The following is a 17612-nucleotide window of genomic DNA, read 5'->3' as shown; positions in this document are numbered from 1 at the left end:
TTTTGAACGGTCAAAAGAGGTGTCAATAAATAATTATATCAGGCGGGACGTGCGTTGGAAGACCATTTGCCAAATGACCACCCCATTTTCAATCTTCTCTTTTCTGAAGATAGTATTCTTATGCACTCTTGCTACCAAACATTCATTCACACACTCTATCTATATATATATATATATATATATATATATATATATATATATATATATATATATATATATATATATAGGTGTGATAACATATTTTCATATTAAAGTATTTTAACACCCCTATACTAAATTATTTAGCCTAAATACTTAATTACTCTCTTTTTATAATAAATTTATTTTGAGACAATAAGATAATTTAATATTTATATTTTTAAAAATAAATAAGTTTTAAAAATATAAACATTAAATTATTATATTGTCCCAAAATAAATTTATTATCAAAAAAAATATTTAAGTTTTTGATTCAAATAATTTGATATAGGTTACTAAAATATTCTAATATCAGAATGTCAGCAAATTCATATATATATATATATATATATATATATATATATATATATATATATATATATATATAATTTCTTCTAAAAAAACTGCATAATAAGTACATAGTATAAAATTATAAACACGCTCCCTTACAAAAAAAAACTATAAATACGGCTTGAATTTTTGTAAATACAGATTTTATTTTTCAGTCTTCAATTTTTTTATTAATTTTAATCTTCAATCTTTATTTATCTTTTTTTTTATTCTTTGCCATCAATATTTAGTTATAATATAATATACATCTATATAAATATATCACGTCATGTGACGAGATAAATTTAAATGTATGCTAAATCATTAACGAATGGTGATATTTTTTAAATAAAAATAGATTAAAATAGGTTTGGGATCTCTAATAAATATATGAATTTTAAATTTGTATTTCAATAATTTTTTTTCATTTTTTTCTTAATAATTCTTTTATTATTCTTGACACTTTTTTTAATCTTTCACAAATTAACAAATTTTATATTTTCTTCCTAATATTTTTTTTTTCATTTTTTAAAGACTAATAACAAATGATTTTTTTATCAGAGAATAAATATAAAATTTATTAATTTAGCAGGCAAAAAAAGTATCAAGGACAAAAAAATAATTATTATTTTATTAGATATTCAATGTAATTTTTTTTATCAGCAAATATGAAATTTGGATATTTATCAATAATCGAAAATATATTTTAGTCTAAAACTACAACTAAAACTAACATTTTTTAACATTTTAAAATTAAAATTAAAACTGACCATATTTATTATAAGAAGTAACATACATATTATATATCATTTAGTAAAAAAAATATTAAATATCATCTTGTTTGTGCCCAACTAGCGTGGAATCAAATATTATGTTAAATATTCAAAGATATTTTTGTATTGTATGGTTAAGAATAAGTGACTCTATCCTCAAGAGATGTTTAATTACATACATTGTTTACATCTTTTAATTTTAGTTTTAAAATTTATATCCTTTTCTTTAAAGTGATTATAAGGAATCTATTATTTTTAATTTTAATGAAATTGAAAATTTTAAGAATATAACTTTTTTAAAAAAATTATAAATTATGCTTATGTATTACTTAACTTTTTTTTATGTAAAATACTTTTATTTCTAATAAATTGTTATTTCTATATATGGTTGGTTTAAATAAAATATTTATAAAAAGGTCATCTATTTTTTAATAATTGAATTAGGAAAATAGTGGTAATGATGTTAAAAATGATAACAATAACACTAATGAAAATAATAATAATAATTATAGTTGTTGAATTAAAAATAAATGAGCGTTTATAATTTTTTTGGGTCATTATGTTATATAGGTGTAAAATATCAGTTAATTTTGTGGATGACTAGCTATTATCTACCAACTAACCTAGCTCATCATAAGTGAGATATTTCCTTCCAACTAAAGTTAGTAACAATGCTTATGAAATTAAAAATAAGTTAGGATAATTTAGTAACTACACAAATAACTTTCATTGGAAAGTTTTATGCCTATCCGCTTATAAAGGTGTTAATAAAGTTAATTTTATGCACAAATTTACACTTTCAAAATTCTCTTATGTTTGAAAATTATTTTTATTTCTCTTACTTTTACCAAATATAAGAAGCTTTTACTTTTATGTCCCTTCCATGTAATGTTGAAACATTTCATGTACTATGCAATACTTAAGCTGTGAGAATCTTATATTTCATTTCATTTTAATATAAATGAACATTTTATGAATTATTTTCTCTTGTAATTTTCATCCATAACTAATTTTAGATTCAACAAATTATAGAAACCTCCTTTGAGGTTTGTTCTATTTACACATGTCTTTTTTTTTAAATTATTACATTAGCACTTCCTGCTGTAATGATATTAAGTTTTTGTTTGAAAATTAAAAGATATTTACATTAATTTTTAATTCATTTTTAGAAAAATTTGGAATTGTCCTTGACTTTTAAGTGGCCCAAATAGAGAGAAATAGAATTATGCTATGTATTCTTCCTTCTTCTCCAGGCAGCCAAAGGGAGTCACATTCGTTGTTGTTGCATCGCATTTCTCCTCCTCATGTCTCCTCCGCGTTTCTCCCCTAGGTGATGCTAGACATTTTTCTCCCCTGCGATTGTGGTGCAAGGTGTGTTCTCCTCCACAGTGGTGATAGGTAAGCCCCTCTCCCTCATCGCTGTCGTGCCTTGTTGTATCCCCCGCATTTTGTTCACATCTCGCAGTGGTGCTAGGTGGCGCACATTTCTCCTCCACTTCTTATTCTCCTCCGTGTTTTTGTTCGCATCTCGAGGGGAGTAGGTGTATCCCCTGATGTTTTAAAAATGTTACACATGTACCCCCTGAGATTGTAAAAATGTTACACATGTGATAATTGATATGCTTACATAATTTAAATATTTAAATCATATAGCAATTATCTAATTTTCCTCTCTTTTACTGCTTCCTTTTGTGTTAGAACATTAGGAATTTAGTTTCTTTTGAGTTTTTGTCCAATAAATGCTAAAGTTATCTAATTTATAGTGTTTTGGAGTGTATTTTTTTTTGTAGAATTATACAGTAGGAGGCCTGGAAGATGATTGAAGAACTTGAGCAGCTCGCTAAGCGCGTCAACAACGGCTCAGCGGGAGAAGCCAACTTGGAGGTCAGGCTTAACACGCATCTGGCGACTTAGCGTGCATGTGACGACTTAGCGCACAATCACTTATGCCAGTTGGACTTTGCACGTGCGCTTAGCGAGTACATGCTGGCTTAATGCATGGTCAATATCGGAAAACATGATTGTGCTGCATTTTAAAAGGGGAAAGAGGGGAAAAATCAGATAGTTCTTTTGGGGGACCAAATTGAGAAGCTAGGGCATGAGAGAAGAGAGAAAACCCATTCACCTGGGGACCCTTTCCTCCATTTTCTTCCACACCTCTTGCTTTCTTTTTGTATTAGTAAGTCTCTCATACAATGAGAGACTAAACCACCCATTGTTGGGAGCTCAACCACCAAACACTCTTGATGTAATGATTCTTACTATCTATTTAATGTTGTTTTTATGTGTTCATTGCTTCTATCTTTACTTATTTTTGTATGCTTGTGCCTTGATCACCCATTTGTATGCATAGTTAAGATTTTTAGTACTGGGAAGTGCTTTAAAACCTTAGAACTTGATAGAGTAGGCTAGAGAACTGTATGTCTGGACACATAGTGCATGAATTTAGTTTTTAATATGTTGTAATCTTAATGCAATTCGTTTAGGCTAAGTTCGACGAGGGATCTAAGAACGAGGTTTAAATAGAGTTAGGCCCATTCACTCGAAGGATCTTGGTTTGGGTAATTTATTTTCAGCATAAGAACACGAAATAACATTAAATAGTGAAAAACATTTAATGTTCCATCAAGAGTGGTTTCGGTAGGTTGAGTCTCAACACGCTCCGTAATTCTACTTCAACTGACAACTCATCCCCTAAGTGTTTGTATTCTATCTCTTTAATGTGCTTTGCTTAATTATCTTCATTTATGTCAAATTTTATATTCTGTATCATTATTTGACCAATATTAATGTTAGTTCATTGATTGCTTAAAATTGGACATATACAAACTCTGAGTGCAGTCAAAATCCATGTGGATACGATACTTGGTCTTATCATTTTATACTACTTGTGCGACTCGGTACACTTGCCGAAGAGCGAACAACATGCATCCTCTGTCTTTTACAAATAATACACATGCCCCCTCTATTTTACAAAAATTACACTTGATACCCTTCTTTCCTGTCACTCGTCGGAATGTAAAAGAAATACAACATAATAGTTGAACATTATAAAAAAAACAAAAAAGAAAATCAACACCATGAATATTAACTCACAAAAAATAAACTAGCACATACTCCATTGCACTTAATAACAACACAGGCTTGTAAAGATTCAGCAATGATGTGCCAATGATAGGAGTTTTAAATGAAGAAAGGAGACATGAATAATTTTAAAATTAAAATTTTAATAAAAATCACATAGCTACCATGTGATTTAAAAAATAAACAGAGTTAGCACCGTTAATGATAGAGAGGTGCAAGTGTAACTAGATCACAAAAATAAGAGTCTTTTTGTAGTGTCAAAAAAAGAGGAAAAACATTTGTAAATAGTGCATACATTAGGAGAATTAACTTTAAGACTTTATAATTTCAAAGATAGAAGTTGGGCGAAACTCTAAAATCAATAAGAAGAGTGTTCAAAAAATTATTTCATTTTCAAAGTTGTCAAATTCATATATTGTAGTGAAAGAAAAAATTATATTTGAAATGTTTGTTCATAATTATTCATCATGGTTTAAAGGTTTATATTAAGCATAAACTAAAATGTAACCCATTCAATTTTTTATCAAAGGAAGAATTAAAAAAATTTAAAGTTAGAAAAGAAAAAAAGGTGTAATTTATATATTTTTTAAGAGAGAATTACATTTGATTTATTTTATTTAGTGTAAATTTTTTTACTCAAATGTTTTTTTTATCACTTTTATATTATGAATTAAATATGTTTAACATTTAAACTATTACATAAGTCTTTTAAGAAATTTATCACTTCTAAAATTTCTATTATTTATAATTGAAATGAAATTGGATGAAAAGAGATAGAATTGAAAGACCTAACCCTAAAAAATTTACATTTGATATAAAAAAAATTACATTTGAAGTATATCAAGTCTAGGGATTACCTATTAGGCCATCACAGTAAACAAACAGATTACTTGCACCACTAGAAGTCTAATATTGAACGATTGGTAAGTACACCAATTTATACAAGTAGTAAAGTTAAAATAGAAGTTCGAGTGTCGAGTACACAAAAGCTTTGTTTGTACTTAGGTAGATAAATAAAAAATTCTCAAGCAATAGTTAAATTGGTTTAAAATGTTGTGAAGATTAATAAAATAATTTGTCAGAAAATTAAATTAAAATAAACAAGAGAGAAAAACAAACATAAAATTTAATTAATTAATTAAGGCAGACAAGATGAGAAAAACCAAAATTAGAAACAAAAGTTAATTCATAAGATGAGAATATTAGAGACTTAGCCTACCAGAACTACTCTTGACGTAATGTTAATGATTTTTCTCTATTTAAGATTATTCCAACTACCCCTCAAGTAAACGAGTCTAATTTATCTATTTTCTCTCCCAAATCCCTTTAAGAGGTAAAACAGTTAAATTGCATTAAGAATAGAGATGTATAACATGCTAAATAAAGTCATTCTATCCCAGATATGAATTATTTAGATATCCTTTTCTAGTTCTATTAGAGAATAACGCTTCCCAATGACACCCTAAAACTTACCATGAATATGGATGATCAAACTATAAACAATGAAATTAAGCACAAAAAAGGATAATGCAAAAGGAATAATATTAAATAGATAGGAGAAGTAATTACATTAACAATGACACCCTAAAACTTACCATGAATATGGGTGATCAAACTGTAAACAATGAAATTAAGCACAAAAAAGGATAATGCAAAAGGAATGATATTAAATAGATAGGAGAAGTAATTACATTAAGAGCAATTCCACTCCTAAGCTCCCAACAAGAAGAGTTTTAGTTTCTCATTGTCATAAGCAGCTTTACAATTGCAAGAGGGTAATGGATAATGAAGGGAATAAGTAAGAAAGGGAATGAAAAGAAGGAATGACTCCCAATGATTGCTTCTCCTACTTCTATCATTTTCCTTTTATAAGGAATTGTATTCTCTTGCATATTCTCTTTGAAGTTGTCTCCCCTTTTCTTCTTTTCCTCTTTCTCTTTTTATAGGTGCAATTCAGTTTGGATTTCATGCAACCATCGCGCCAAGCACGATAGCCGCCCTTAGTGAGCATGACGGTAATCTCCCGCTTAGCGCATGACTTGCACTAAGCGCGCCTTCACGTATCACACTTTTTCATACTTCCTGGCACTAAAAGGTGATCTGCCTGTTGAGCGACTACATCCCCCATTGAGCGCCTAAGAGGCGCTTAGTGAGCACCTTCGAATTTTTAATTTGCTTTCTCGTGTTTTACTTTATTTTTCTACGACAATTATTCACCAAACATTATAAATTTGCAACTTTGAACACTTTCTGCACAAAAACTTAAATGAAGTTAAAATTTTAATTATTCACACAAAAAGAAAAAAAAAATAAGAGAATAAAATTAACCATTTCTATATGATTTAATCCCAAAATATACCTATACACATCAGTTATCTTCTAGAACATGTGACTTCATTGGCCCTTTTAGGTGCCTCCAATATTTCGGCACATGTTTCCTTACATTCTCAATCAAGGTGCATTTTTGGCAAGTTTTCTTCCAAAAGTTGGGATCTAGTTCAGTTGAGCTTCCTATTTCTACTTCTCCTATCATAAACTTTCTTTCTAATTAATAATAACAAAAAAAAAAAATTCCTTATCTAATACCATATATAAAGCTATCTAATTGATTAAAATTGCTTAATTAAACACTTATCATTTAGAAATATGTATTTGTAAACTATATGATCATCATATATTGGATGCACTACATCAATGTTCACCTAACCCTTGCTCTTTCTCGGCACATCCTCCCTCGTGAACACGACAAATTTTGGAAATGTGTATTGGGACCAGCCGAAAAATCTGGAATTTGGCCAATGATAGTAATCAAGCACCACCAATATCACAATTACAATGACAATGACCTTGGTTGGTTTTCAAGTCGAAGAGCCACGACTTGTGCTCAAGTTGTCTTATGGGGTACACCATAGATGCATATATTTGTAAAGGTTTTATGTGAATTTGTATAAATACAACATTATATTATTGAGTACTAAGCTAATGGAAATTAGGTATTTTTAGTCTCTCTTAATTAACTTACAAAAATAACAAACGCATAAATTTGGGTTCAAATTCAAGAGTTATATGCGTTACATGTTAATGCTCAATGAGGTTGGACATATGCTCTTGATTTTGTCCTTGGACTCAGGCAATGATCTCCTCATTATAAGTTTTCGTACATTAAAAAAAAGCCAAATTGCTATTGGACATATTTTCTTTTGTCATATTTAATTTATCTAAGCTTGGTTGGAACCCCAAAAGTTAGAATCAAATATCTTGGATATTCAGTCCAAAAAGGCAAAAATTGATGTATCAGTTCCAAGAATTTAAAAGTTAGGATGGATACAAATTGGGATCAAGAAAAGACATGGGCTTAGATTAAAAATGGACAGAAAAACAAATCATAGACAGAAGGAAACTAATTAAACTAATCATGATTAACACGCTTTTTTTCCTTTTCGATACTGGAATAGTCGAATATACTGTCCTTTATTCGTGGAATACTAGTGAGGCTATTTATGCGCTGTTTTTATTTTTGTCTCTTTGGCGTATATTTATGGCTTAAACTTTTAAATTGATTGAGTAATTGATTATTGGACAAAATTTAGATACAATTTATGTTAATCTTGTTCTTCAATTAAAATTGAAATTCTACAAAAGTAGTCTGCATAATAAAAATTTACATTAAAAATCAACATAAGTTAATGATATAAAATTTTAATCCTGATAAGAAAATAAAACAAAAAACACTCAAAAGAACTACATCTAAGTTATATATATAGAGAGAGATTATTACAAAAATTTTCTACTAAAAATAATCCTTGATCCAATTAGATATTGAAACTATTAATTAAGTTGAAAAAATCTTACACTAGTTGATCACTTGGTCAAAATTTGAATATCGTGTATAATCTTTTCCAAAATTTATGGAATCACTGTCAGTCGTTTGGTTTTAGGATTGTTTTTAGTATGTAGAAGTTACAAACTAGAGTTATTTTGAAATTTTAAAATACTGCAAACCTTTTTATATGAATTAGAAAATGTTTATTCATTATATTTATCATCTATGAACATTAGTAACTTGATACATTTCATCGATAAAATTGGCATCATGAATCAGGGATATCAGTTAAGTTCTCCATTTGTTTTGCATTGTTTTCTTTTCAAAGCAATTCTGATACTTGTTAACACTAGAGCAACAACATTCAAACCTCACGGATCTTTTTGGTTTTGTCCCTCATATGCCTACAATACCATAACCTTAGGTAACTCTAATAAGGAGAAAGCCATGTTTATTTGTCCTTTGTTTAACCTACGGATACTTTGGTAAGAAATTGGCAGTGTTGGTCGACAAATTAAACAATAAAAGATCCTTCAAATAACACTCCAAAAGCATCAATTTAACATAGCACTTTTAGATTATACCTAAATTATTCAAAGATTTTTCCACAGAATAGACCAAACCAACCCAAGGGTAAATTAGTCATTCTAGAAATACACCCAATATTGCTTTGGCTCCATCGTACGCGTACATCCACAAGTCCACATCGTTATCTCCACATAATAACGTTACAGCTTAATAGCTTATGATTGTTGTTAAATGTAAATTTTGTTCTGACAGACTTTTTGACACTTCACACGTGCAGCATTAAATGCAAGTTTTCTAGGACCAAGTCCGTATCATCCAATCCACACTTTATAAAGTAATCAATCTCCACCGTCGTAGTTTAATTATTATTTGTGTTAAATGATTTGTCACATTAAATTAGTGTCAATCCTTATTAAAACTAATTATGTCTAAAAAAATGAGTGTCTCCTAGTCTCCTTAAACAATAATAAGGTGTGCTAATACTTTGACATTTATATCTCTATGTAGGCCTATAAATATGTGACTATCCAAGAGCCACATTCCCATGCACAAAACAAATCAAGCTACTCTCAAATTAAACTTCCCATATCAAAATGAAGCACATATCTAGCTCCATTGAAATTTCAGAAATGGGAGCAGAGAGGCACGAGAAAGAGGAAATGCATAACAAGGCAACTGTGGAAGCACTCTACAAGGCCCTTTTAGGGCAAGGCCAAATGGACACGGTTGCAACAAACATGCTAGCAAGTGACCTCGAGTGGTGGTTCCATGGCCCCCCTCAGTGCCAGCACATGATGAGGGTGCTCACCGGAGAGACCACCCTCGACAACAACGGGTTCCGGTTCGAGCCAAGGAGCGTCACCGCCATCGGCGATTGCGTGATCGCCGAGGGGTGGGAAGGCAAGGCCTACTGGGTGCATGTTTGGACCGTGAGGAATGGCCTTATCACGCAGTTTAGAGAGTACTTCAACACATGGCTTGTGGTCCGGGACTTGAGGTCTCAAAGGTGGGAAAACAAGCTTGACAACATGACATTGTGGCAAAGCCAGCCGCGTGATCTATATCGTCGGTCCCTGCCAGGACTTGTGCTAGCCATTTAGCTACAAGAGAGAAATGCTAGCAATGTACTAAAAAAAAAACAGAGAAATTATTATATAGACTAAGACCATAGTGTGTTTGTAATCCTGATCAATCTAAATGTGACAAAATTAAGTTTTATTAACTCTGTCACGTTCAGATTGATCAGAACCATAGACATGTAGTAGTGGTCATCGACTATACAATAAATTCTCCATAAGATGAAATTTATGTGAGGTTTATTAGTTTTGTTTAAATTAAGTGTGTTATTATTTACCAAAACCTTCATGAATTTGATCCAATAAGGGAAAGTGTTTTGAAAAGAGTATGTTGATGGTATAGGTCTTGGGTGAAGTTCAAGGATGTGAAATTGTGGGCAAAATAATAGCTTGGGATGTAACCTTTGCAGGGTTGTGTACCTGTGGTCAACTCAACCACATTGAGTTTTGGTACATATTTGGTTTGTGTAACTGATTAATAGAAAATGACGGTCGGTTAAAACTAAAAATAGACACATGCATATATATAGACAGCATCCTATTACCGGAATTACTTTAGAGCTTGAAACACCCCTGAATTGGAAATGAACTAAAAGAGAAGCAATACATGGATATAGATATCTTACTCTGGAATTGTTTTGGAACTTGGAATACCCCTCAAAACGGAAATGAACAAAAAGAAAAGCAGAACTTTTAATTGTTAATGGGGTTAGCAAAATGAGATTAGAAAGGTCTTTTAGGAGATCATTATCAAAGTTCAGAGTGGTTGAGCATTTTATGATGACTTTGGTAACTACATGATCTTGAAAATGGTAATTCTATAAAGTAAATAGAAATCTGCCAAATAATTCTGAAATTCTTTTGTACCCAAATCCAAGTTCGTTCCAACCACTTGTGCAACTCCAAATTGCATATACTTATGTTAATATGCTTTATACTTACACTTTCTCGTTTTGCATAAGGATTCATTTGCTAGCCAACCTGTTTGGACTTTGGAGTTAGTTTAGGAATGGTTAACAAGAGAACAGAGTTTTTGTCAAAATGGCAAATAGATATTCAAAGTGGAACAATTGGATTCATTCAACAAGTTGCCTAATAAGGACCATCCCTAACAAGTTGCATCAATGTTTATCCCACAATTAAAAGTTATCGTTTGTTTTTGTTCAAGTAATCTGCATTCAAGTACATGTCATATTATATCCAGTTGCACAATGTTTAAGATGGAAATTTCAAACTTTCTTAAACAATATCTTTTGAAATTATCAAACACAAGACAACATCTTTCCATTTGATCCTAAAATTGATGTTCAAATATTACAAATGTAAAAGTATATTTCGAAATGCATACATGACTGCTAAAAGACTTATATATCATCAAGAGTTCTCCTCTTTATGTTCATTTGATATCATTATCATCAATTTGAATTGTTAGAGGAATAGGCACTTCCATAACATTTTGTTTTCTTTCTCTTGAAAACTCAATTTCTGAGAGACTTGAATGATCTTTTGACTCTTCAGACCAGATCTTGTTGAAACTATGACTGCTCCAAAATGAAGAAGTGGACATTGATGTAACTTGAGGAGCTTTATCTTCAGGAGGCAATGAGTTCAGTGCAAGCTGAACACAACTTTGAGTCTGTTTTTTGCAGAAAAATTTGTCTTCAACTATGTCATAGGATTCTGCAGTTCTTACTTCTTGTGCAAGGGAACACCAGCAACAAAATAGCCACTGTATGCAATCTGTCACTGCTGGCTTTCCACAACAAAGTTTATTTGGTGGCAAGTTAAATCTTTCCCTCATTTGAATCCTCCAATAGCCACCATAGAGTAAACCAAACACACAAAGAAATATACCCAATAACCCCAGAACTAATCTCACTGGTTCATCATCAATATTGATGGTAGCCATGTTGAAGATCCAAAAGGGAGCCACACAGAAGAGGAGGAAAGTTGCAATGTGAACATACTTGTTACCAAAATTTTGTCTTTCCATATTCCTTCCAAAGACACAAAAACTACAAAAGAGAGTGAGACATGCCACAGAAAGATTGTCCCAAAGATCAAATAGTCCCCCTCTCCATTGAGGTGTGTACTCAACAAGACTATGATCATTTCTTGAAGCAAATGTGTTACTAGTGGGAATATGATTCTGTGCTGCTTCTTCAGTTTCATATTCTTTTCCTAAAGGGCTTGCAATGCAATAAACTCCTGCAAGTGCTGGAGCAGCAATTGCAATGGAGATGCATATACCAACCCCAACAACAGGTCTTTCAGATCTATTGAAACCCCAATTAAGGCCACAAAGTGCATACTGAGCAAAGCAATTAACATGGAGTAACACAACTACCACCATCATATGGAACCACTCATGAGGCTTGCAAGTGCCATTCTTACAGTATAATTTTCTTAGTATTATGATGTCTTTTGGCTTCCACCTACAAAGAAGCACAAGATGGTGGAACCGCTTTGGATGTTGGTATAGACACATGAGAGTAAATAGAGCATTGAGAAATTGATTGTTGACCTCAAACCATGAGTTCCTTTGTGACTGCTTATTAAGGATTTTGTTTAACATTCCTGTCATGACAAGAAAGAGAATTGCTCCTGAAACAGCAACACAAGTTATCCATAGAAGAATGGCCATGTTCAAAGGATTCTTAATCCATTGTTTGCAGCTTCTCCTTAGAGATGGCCAATCAATCTTCTTGGCAAAAAAACAATTAAAAGGTTTTCTCAAGTTTTCCCTGATGGATGAAGGCACAAAATGTGAGAATTCATATCTTTCCTCAGTCTTCTTCCTAAGTTTAGCAGATGGAGAAGCTGAATTAGCATGGGGTGTGAGTGTGAGTCTCTGTAGTTTAAAGATATTGGCAATAGATGTCAACATTTTTTGTTTCCTTATATGATGGCTTTCATCGCTCAGAAGTCCCCTTTGAGATGATGAAATTTGAAGAACACTATTTACATTAATCTTGAAACCATTTGTATTTCCAACTGAGGCTGCATCTTGCAGACCCTCTTGCAAGCTTCCTCCAATAGTATCTCGAGTCATTCTACCAGCCAATATGATCATAAAAGATTCTGATTTGAAGGTCCAATAATGACTTGATTATCTGCACTGAATAAGTCCATTAAGCTGAGTAACGATGAAGATTATTTTCTAATGGTCATTGAGAATGGAATCTTAAATCTTGAAAAGTAATAGAAAATTAACATGTTAAACTATTCAGATTCTTACACTCTCTAAGTTTTATAAGTAAATGAAGCACCGTGAAATGAGAGGTATCAATTACAATTTGATGCTCCGCAACATTCAATTTTAGGTTTGCTAAACGGGGTTCAGTTTCTATTACTAGCACAAGACCTAAAACGTTTCTTAACAAAAAGGAAACAATTTTTTCAAAATCAGAAATGAAGATATTACTTAAAGTCAAACAAATACAAATGGATTAAAAAAGTCAGCTGAAGAAACATCAACATTCTTCTCCATAATTGACCCATGAATGCGAATCATAGGATGAGTCTACAAAGAAATCATATCATAAACCAGAACCTGTTAATAACTAAGATAAAAATCAAATGGCCTTGAAATTTGAAATTAATAGCGAGATAAACTGATAGAGTGAATAGAATTGATGGAATTGAATTACAAAGTATGGTTTGTGATGATTATATACAAGGCCAAACTAACTAATTAGCTTCACGCCTAAGTTATCTACTTTAACTAACATAACAAAATACTCAACTAACACAACAGAATACTCAAAAAACTTTTACATTCTCTAATAAATAGTATTTGCATCTTATCAGCCAATAGAATTACTGCAAAGGTATCAACCAATAGACCATAGTGGTTGACCACATCAAGTTGCATATTTCCTATCTTAAACTATTACAGTAAAAGCAACAAGATAACTTAGTCTGTTAGTCATTAAAGAGCAGAAACAACTTATTCGATAGGGTACTTACTACTACTTCAGATAAATGAGAGGGGCAAAATCAATTCATTCAATAAATTGAGAAGTCTAGAATTTTCATTCAACTATAGTTTACTACTTTATTTCTTTATAAAAGGCTCTTTCAAAATCTTCATTTTCTCAAACATTCTTAATCATTTTACGCTTCTTGTTTAATATTCCAATCCTAGTTTGGTTAGGCGTAGGCATTAAGGAAGAAACTTTCACAACGAAGCCCTACATATACATGTTGCAAATTTCTGAAAACACAAGTTCTACAACCAAGTCAATCATACAACATAAACTATGCAATAAAGAAGGCAAGTGGAATACCAACCAGGACTGCTTAAAGGGATGCTCAGACTAACTTCTGCAAGAGGAAACTGTTAATGCTTCAATTGCTATCTTTTCGAACAACGGACTTGATGGCTTTATATCCTGCACAAGGGTATAATAGAATCACTGCACACATTAATCATTGGAATAAAGTTTTTTCTCTTGCCAAACATATATTGATTTGTTGGGAAAGAAAAGATAAGCCAGAGTTACAAGTTACAACAGCAAAAGTATTTCCGCAGATCATGAGATGAATTTAAATCATGTAATGTTTGGAGAATCCTACTCGTCAGTTATTCAGTATTCAAGGTTCTATCTATTCTAAGTTAGAGTTAGCAAAAAACTTGAATGTGTTTTAAAAGTTGCTTTGAAGTAACTTAGCATATTTACATGAATGTAAGACTAAGAAGCTTGTCATTTATGATTCATTATAAGAAGAAAAAAATGGCAACTATAGTGAAAAATGAAAAAGAAAAAGGATGCATTTTTAGAGAGGCCATGTTAAATGTCAGGTTGGTGAAAGGAAGTGTTACCTATAGGTCCAATTCAAGTGCTCTTGCCAACAATGGTGGAAATGTTACTACACAAATCCAGAAAGAAAGCTAGAAACAGTGAGAAATATGCTGAACGTGGTAAAGACTGCTATGCCAATATCATATGCATTTTCAAATTGCAACGGTGTGTGCTCAGATATTGACTTTGTTGGCAGTTGCATAAGCGGGAATGTCTTCAAACTCTATTTCAAAACACTAGATGGACCCCTCTCACTTGGCACTTTTTTTTTTATGTTTTAATTTGAGTTTAGTTGATAGGGGGCAGTGTGACATGTTGTAACGACAATGACATTGATGTCATAATAAACAAAGGGGAAGTGATAGGGGGCACCTTTTTTTTTTATGTTTTGGAAATGAGAAAGGTTATTTAAACAAAAGAAAAAGAGGATGAAAAGGAAACCAAGAAAACAAAGGGTGTGAAAAAAAAAATTATATATGTTTTGTGAAAAAATAATTCATTTTTAAGAGGAAGTGAAAGGTAAATATCATATCCATATGAAAAGTAGAGAGATCTGATGGGAAGTTTGATAAGGAAGAAATTTTAGTTTCTTGAAAATTCTAGAATGAATTTTCGTTTTTTATATTGGGTATCTATTTTAAAAAATAATATTTTTGGGAAAAAAGTTTCTCAAGAATATTTTTGTAGCTAGATTTTCTACAAGTTTTTTCCATGGGGATGTGGAATCATATTTTTTTGAGTTAATTTTTTCTGTTATTATAATAAAAATACCATGTTATTTTTATTTGATTTTTTAATGTGATAAATAATTAAAGTAAATCGTAAAAATATCACATAATAATTTGATTCCCAGAAAATGTATCTAAATATTTTCAAAAATATTAATAATTAACCAAATGCCAATAATTATGAATTTGGGAAAAAAATTCCCCTACCAAATGCCGGAGACTCTTACTTATATAGTTTATTTGGTTAATCATCCCTAACTAACTTCCTAATTAACTAACTAATTTTTAACTTTTTTTAAGAAACTCAATAAATTTCTATAACCTCTTTAATCATCAATATGAGAATGGGATTAACCAAGAACTAGTTTTTTTTTTTTTTTTTTCCAAAACAAAGTACTAGTTAAGTGGAAGATTCCTTGCCAGAAATATTCTAGAATCACGATGCAATGTCCACACCCCAAGCTGGATCAAAGATGCAGACGGGTAAGTTAGATCCAAGGGTTTTGGGCCTTCTAACTAGTTCAGCCCAAATATGGCCCTACACTAGGCATGCGGGTGGATCATAATTCTCAACCCGCAGAACCTGATACTTTTAATCACTACTAGTTTTTATTTTATTTTTTATTTCTGCGCCTTGAGAATTTGTTAATTAAAAATGAATTAACTAGTAGACATTCTATTATGATGATTCTAAAATATTAGTTTAATTGATATATACATTTATTTAGGTAGGTAAGGGAGGGAAAATCCAAATCCTTTTCTTGTTCAAGGAAATACTTCATAACTTTCTGATGTTGTCCCCATTTTATTTTAATTTTTTTTTCGATGATCGTAATTAGATTCTTTGAACTTTGTTAGAACTTCGAGGTATTCTCCTTTATTTTCTATATCAATATATTGCATGGTGTATTAAAAAAACTTCATGGTGACATTTCACTAAAAAATTCAATTTTTAATAAATGAAAAAGTAAATATCAATCATATTAGGATAATTTTTGTTAGTATTTTTTTCTTGCTTTATTTATTTTTTTAGTATAATTTATCTAATAAAAATTTAAGTGTTGGTATAAATATGAAATTTTACAGTAAGAGTATGATGGATTGTTTGTTTAAGTGTTGGTATATCATACTGATAATGTAAAGTCACAATATTACTTATATCAAATAGGGATGACAATGGGCATTAGATCTAACAAGTATCCGGGAAAATTATTCATGAAAGTAGGATAATTATCTACTTAATTAATGGGTATGGGGTTGAGAATGGGTAATTATCAACAAATTTTAACACATACAGTGTAGTTATTGGTACCTTAATATTCAATCATATTCATGCATGCACATATAATAATAATTAAAGATAGATGATGTTTCTTAATTCATTCAAAAAAAAATATCAGCATGTTCCTTAATACTTATTTGCTAAGAGAAATGATAGATCTTATTCCTTAATTCACCATAAAAAAAGTTCATGTTCCTTATAAAGATAAATCGTGTCATATTCTAAAAGATCATGTTTTGTGATATTTTATGATTATGATTATGTTTGAGAAAAAATAGATTTAAATTTATCTATTAATTGTATTTTTAATCAACAATTATTTATTTATCAAATTTTCATATTAATTGTATGGACATGAGCATTTACTTACTGGTATTAAAGTTATTATTCATACGAGTATAAATTCGTCTATGAAGGTTTTTTTTTTTTTTTTAAAAGTATGGATATGAGTGGATACTATGATATATATATATTACTTGTACCTTGTTTATTGTGATTCCTAATATTAATAATTTATTTTCTGTATGACAAAAAATATATTAACAATGACAATCTAACACTTGAGAACTTTTGATTTTAGCAAATGACAATCTTTTTTAATGGGAGTCTTTTATTACCGATGAAAATGAGTGAACTGACAGTGTTGTTAATTATTGATAAATTAAAGTTAGTCAACCCGATACCTATAATTTCATATGATTCCTACGAAACTTGACTTGATAGCGGAGAGTTTAATTTGGTCTCTTTGCTTGGAAAGTGATACCTGTAATTTCATATGAATGATATGATTCGCCATATGTAAAGTGTCGACTAGAAGAATCTTCTACATTTACAATTCTTCACGCAAATTAAATTTAGTTTTACTCAAAGAAACAAAAAATGCTACACCCGTGGAAGAAGCTTCCTTCCATAGACCATTGATATGCATGATTGAAATCAGGGAAAAGTTGCCTATGCCATGCAGATACGTGTACATTTCTGTATAAGACAACTACTTTATTAATCA

General features: G+C 30.7%; 2 protein-coding genes across 3 annotated transcripts; one reads left to right on the top strand and one right to left on the bottom strand.

Moving 5' to 3' along the window:
* Nucleotides 1-9245: 9245 nt before the first annotated feature.
* Nucleotides 9246-10049, top strand: LOC100800423 (senescence associated gene 20). The gene has a single exon (XM_003521968.4). The coding sequence runs from the start codon at nucleotides 9309-9311 to the stop codon at nucleotides 9813-9815; it is 507 nt and encodes a 168-aa protein (XP_003522016.2). The 5' UTR covers nucleotides 9246-9308; the 3' UTR covers nucleotides 9816-10049.
* Nucleotides 10050-11084: 1035 nt separating this feature from the next.
* LOC100799892 (uncharacterized) lies at nucleotides 11085-14815 on the bottom strand. 2 transcript variants are annotated; one of them, XM_006576394.4, is made up of 3 exons: nucleotides 14617-14815; nucleotides 14085-14185; nucleotides 11085-12909 (listed from the first exon to the last, which is right to left on the bottom strand). In XM_006576394.4, exon 3 carries the CDS (start codon nucleotides 12862-12864, stop codon nucleotides 11188-11190), a length of 1677 nt encoding a protein of 558 aa, XP_006576457.1. In that variant the 5' UTR covers nucleotides 12865-12909; nucleotides 14085-14185; nucleotides 14617-14815; the 3' UTR covers nucleotides 11085-11187. The 2 variants fall into 2 exon arrangements, with proteins under 2 accessions (XP_006576457.1, XP_003522015.2); XM_003521967.5 differs by having other exon boundaries at nucleotides 11085-12904.
* Nucleotides 14816-17612: the final 2797 nt, after the last annotated feature.

This window comes from Glycine max, chromosome 3 (assembly GCF_000004515.6).
Source record: "Glycine max cultivar Williams 82 chromosome 3, Glycine_max_v4.0, whole genome shotgun sequence".
NCBI lineage: Eukaryota > Viridiplantae > Streptophyta > Magnoliopsida > Fabales > Fabaceae > Glycine > Glycine max.
Note: the sequence above shows the minus strand (reverse complement) of the source record. Positions and strands in the feature narration are given on the sequence as shown.

Excerpts from the sequence above, each read along its gene's own strand:
- LOC100799892 (XM_006576394.4), bottom strand. The coding sequence starts at position 12,864 with ATGATCATATTGGCTGGTAGAATGACTCGAGATACTATTGGAGGAAGC.
- LOC100800423 (XM_003521968.4), top strand. The coding sequence starts at position 9,309 with ATGAAGCACATATCTAGCTCCATTGAAATTTCAGAAATGGGAGCAGAG.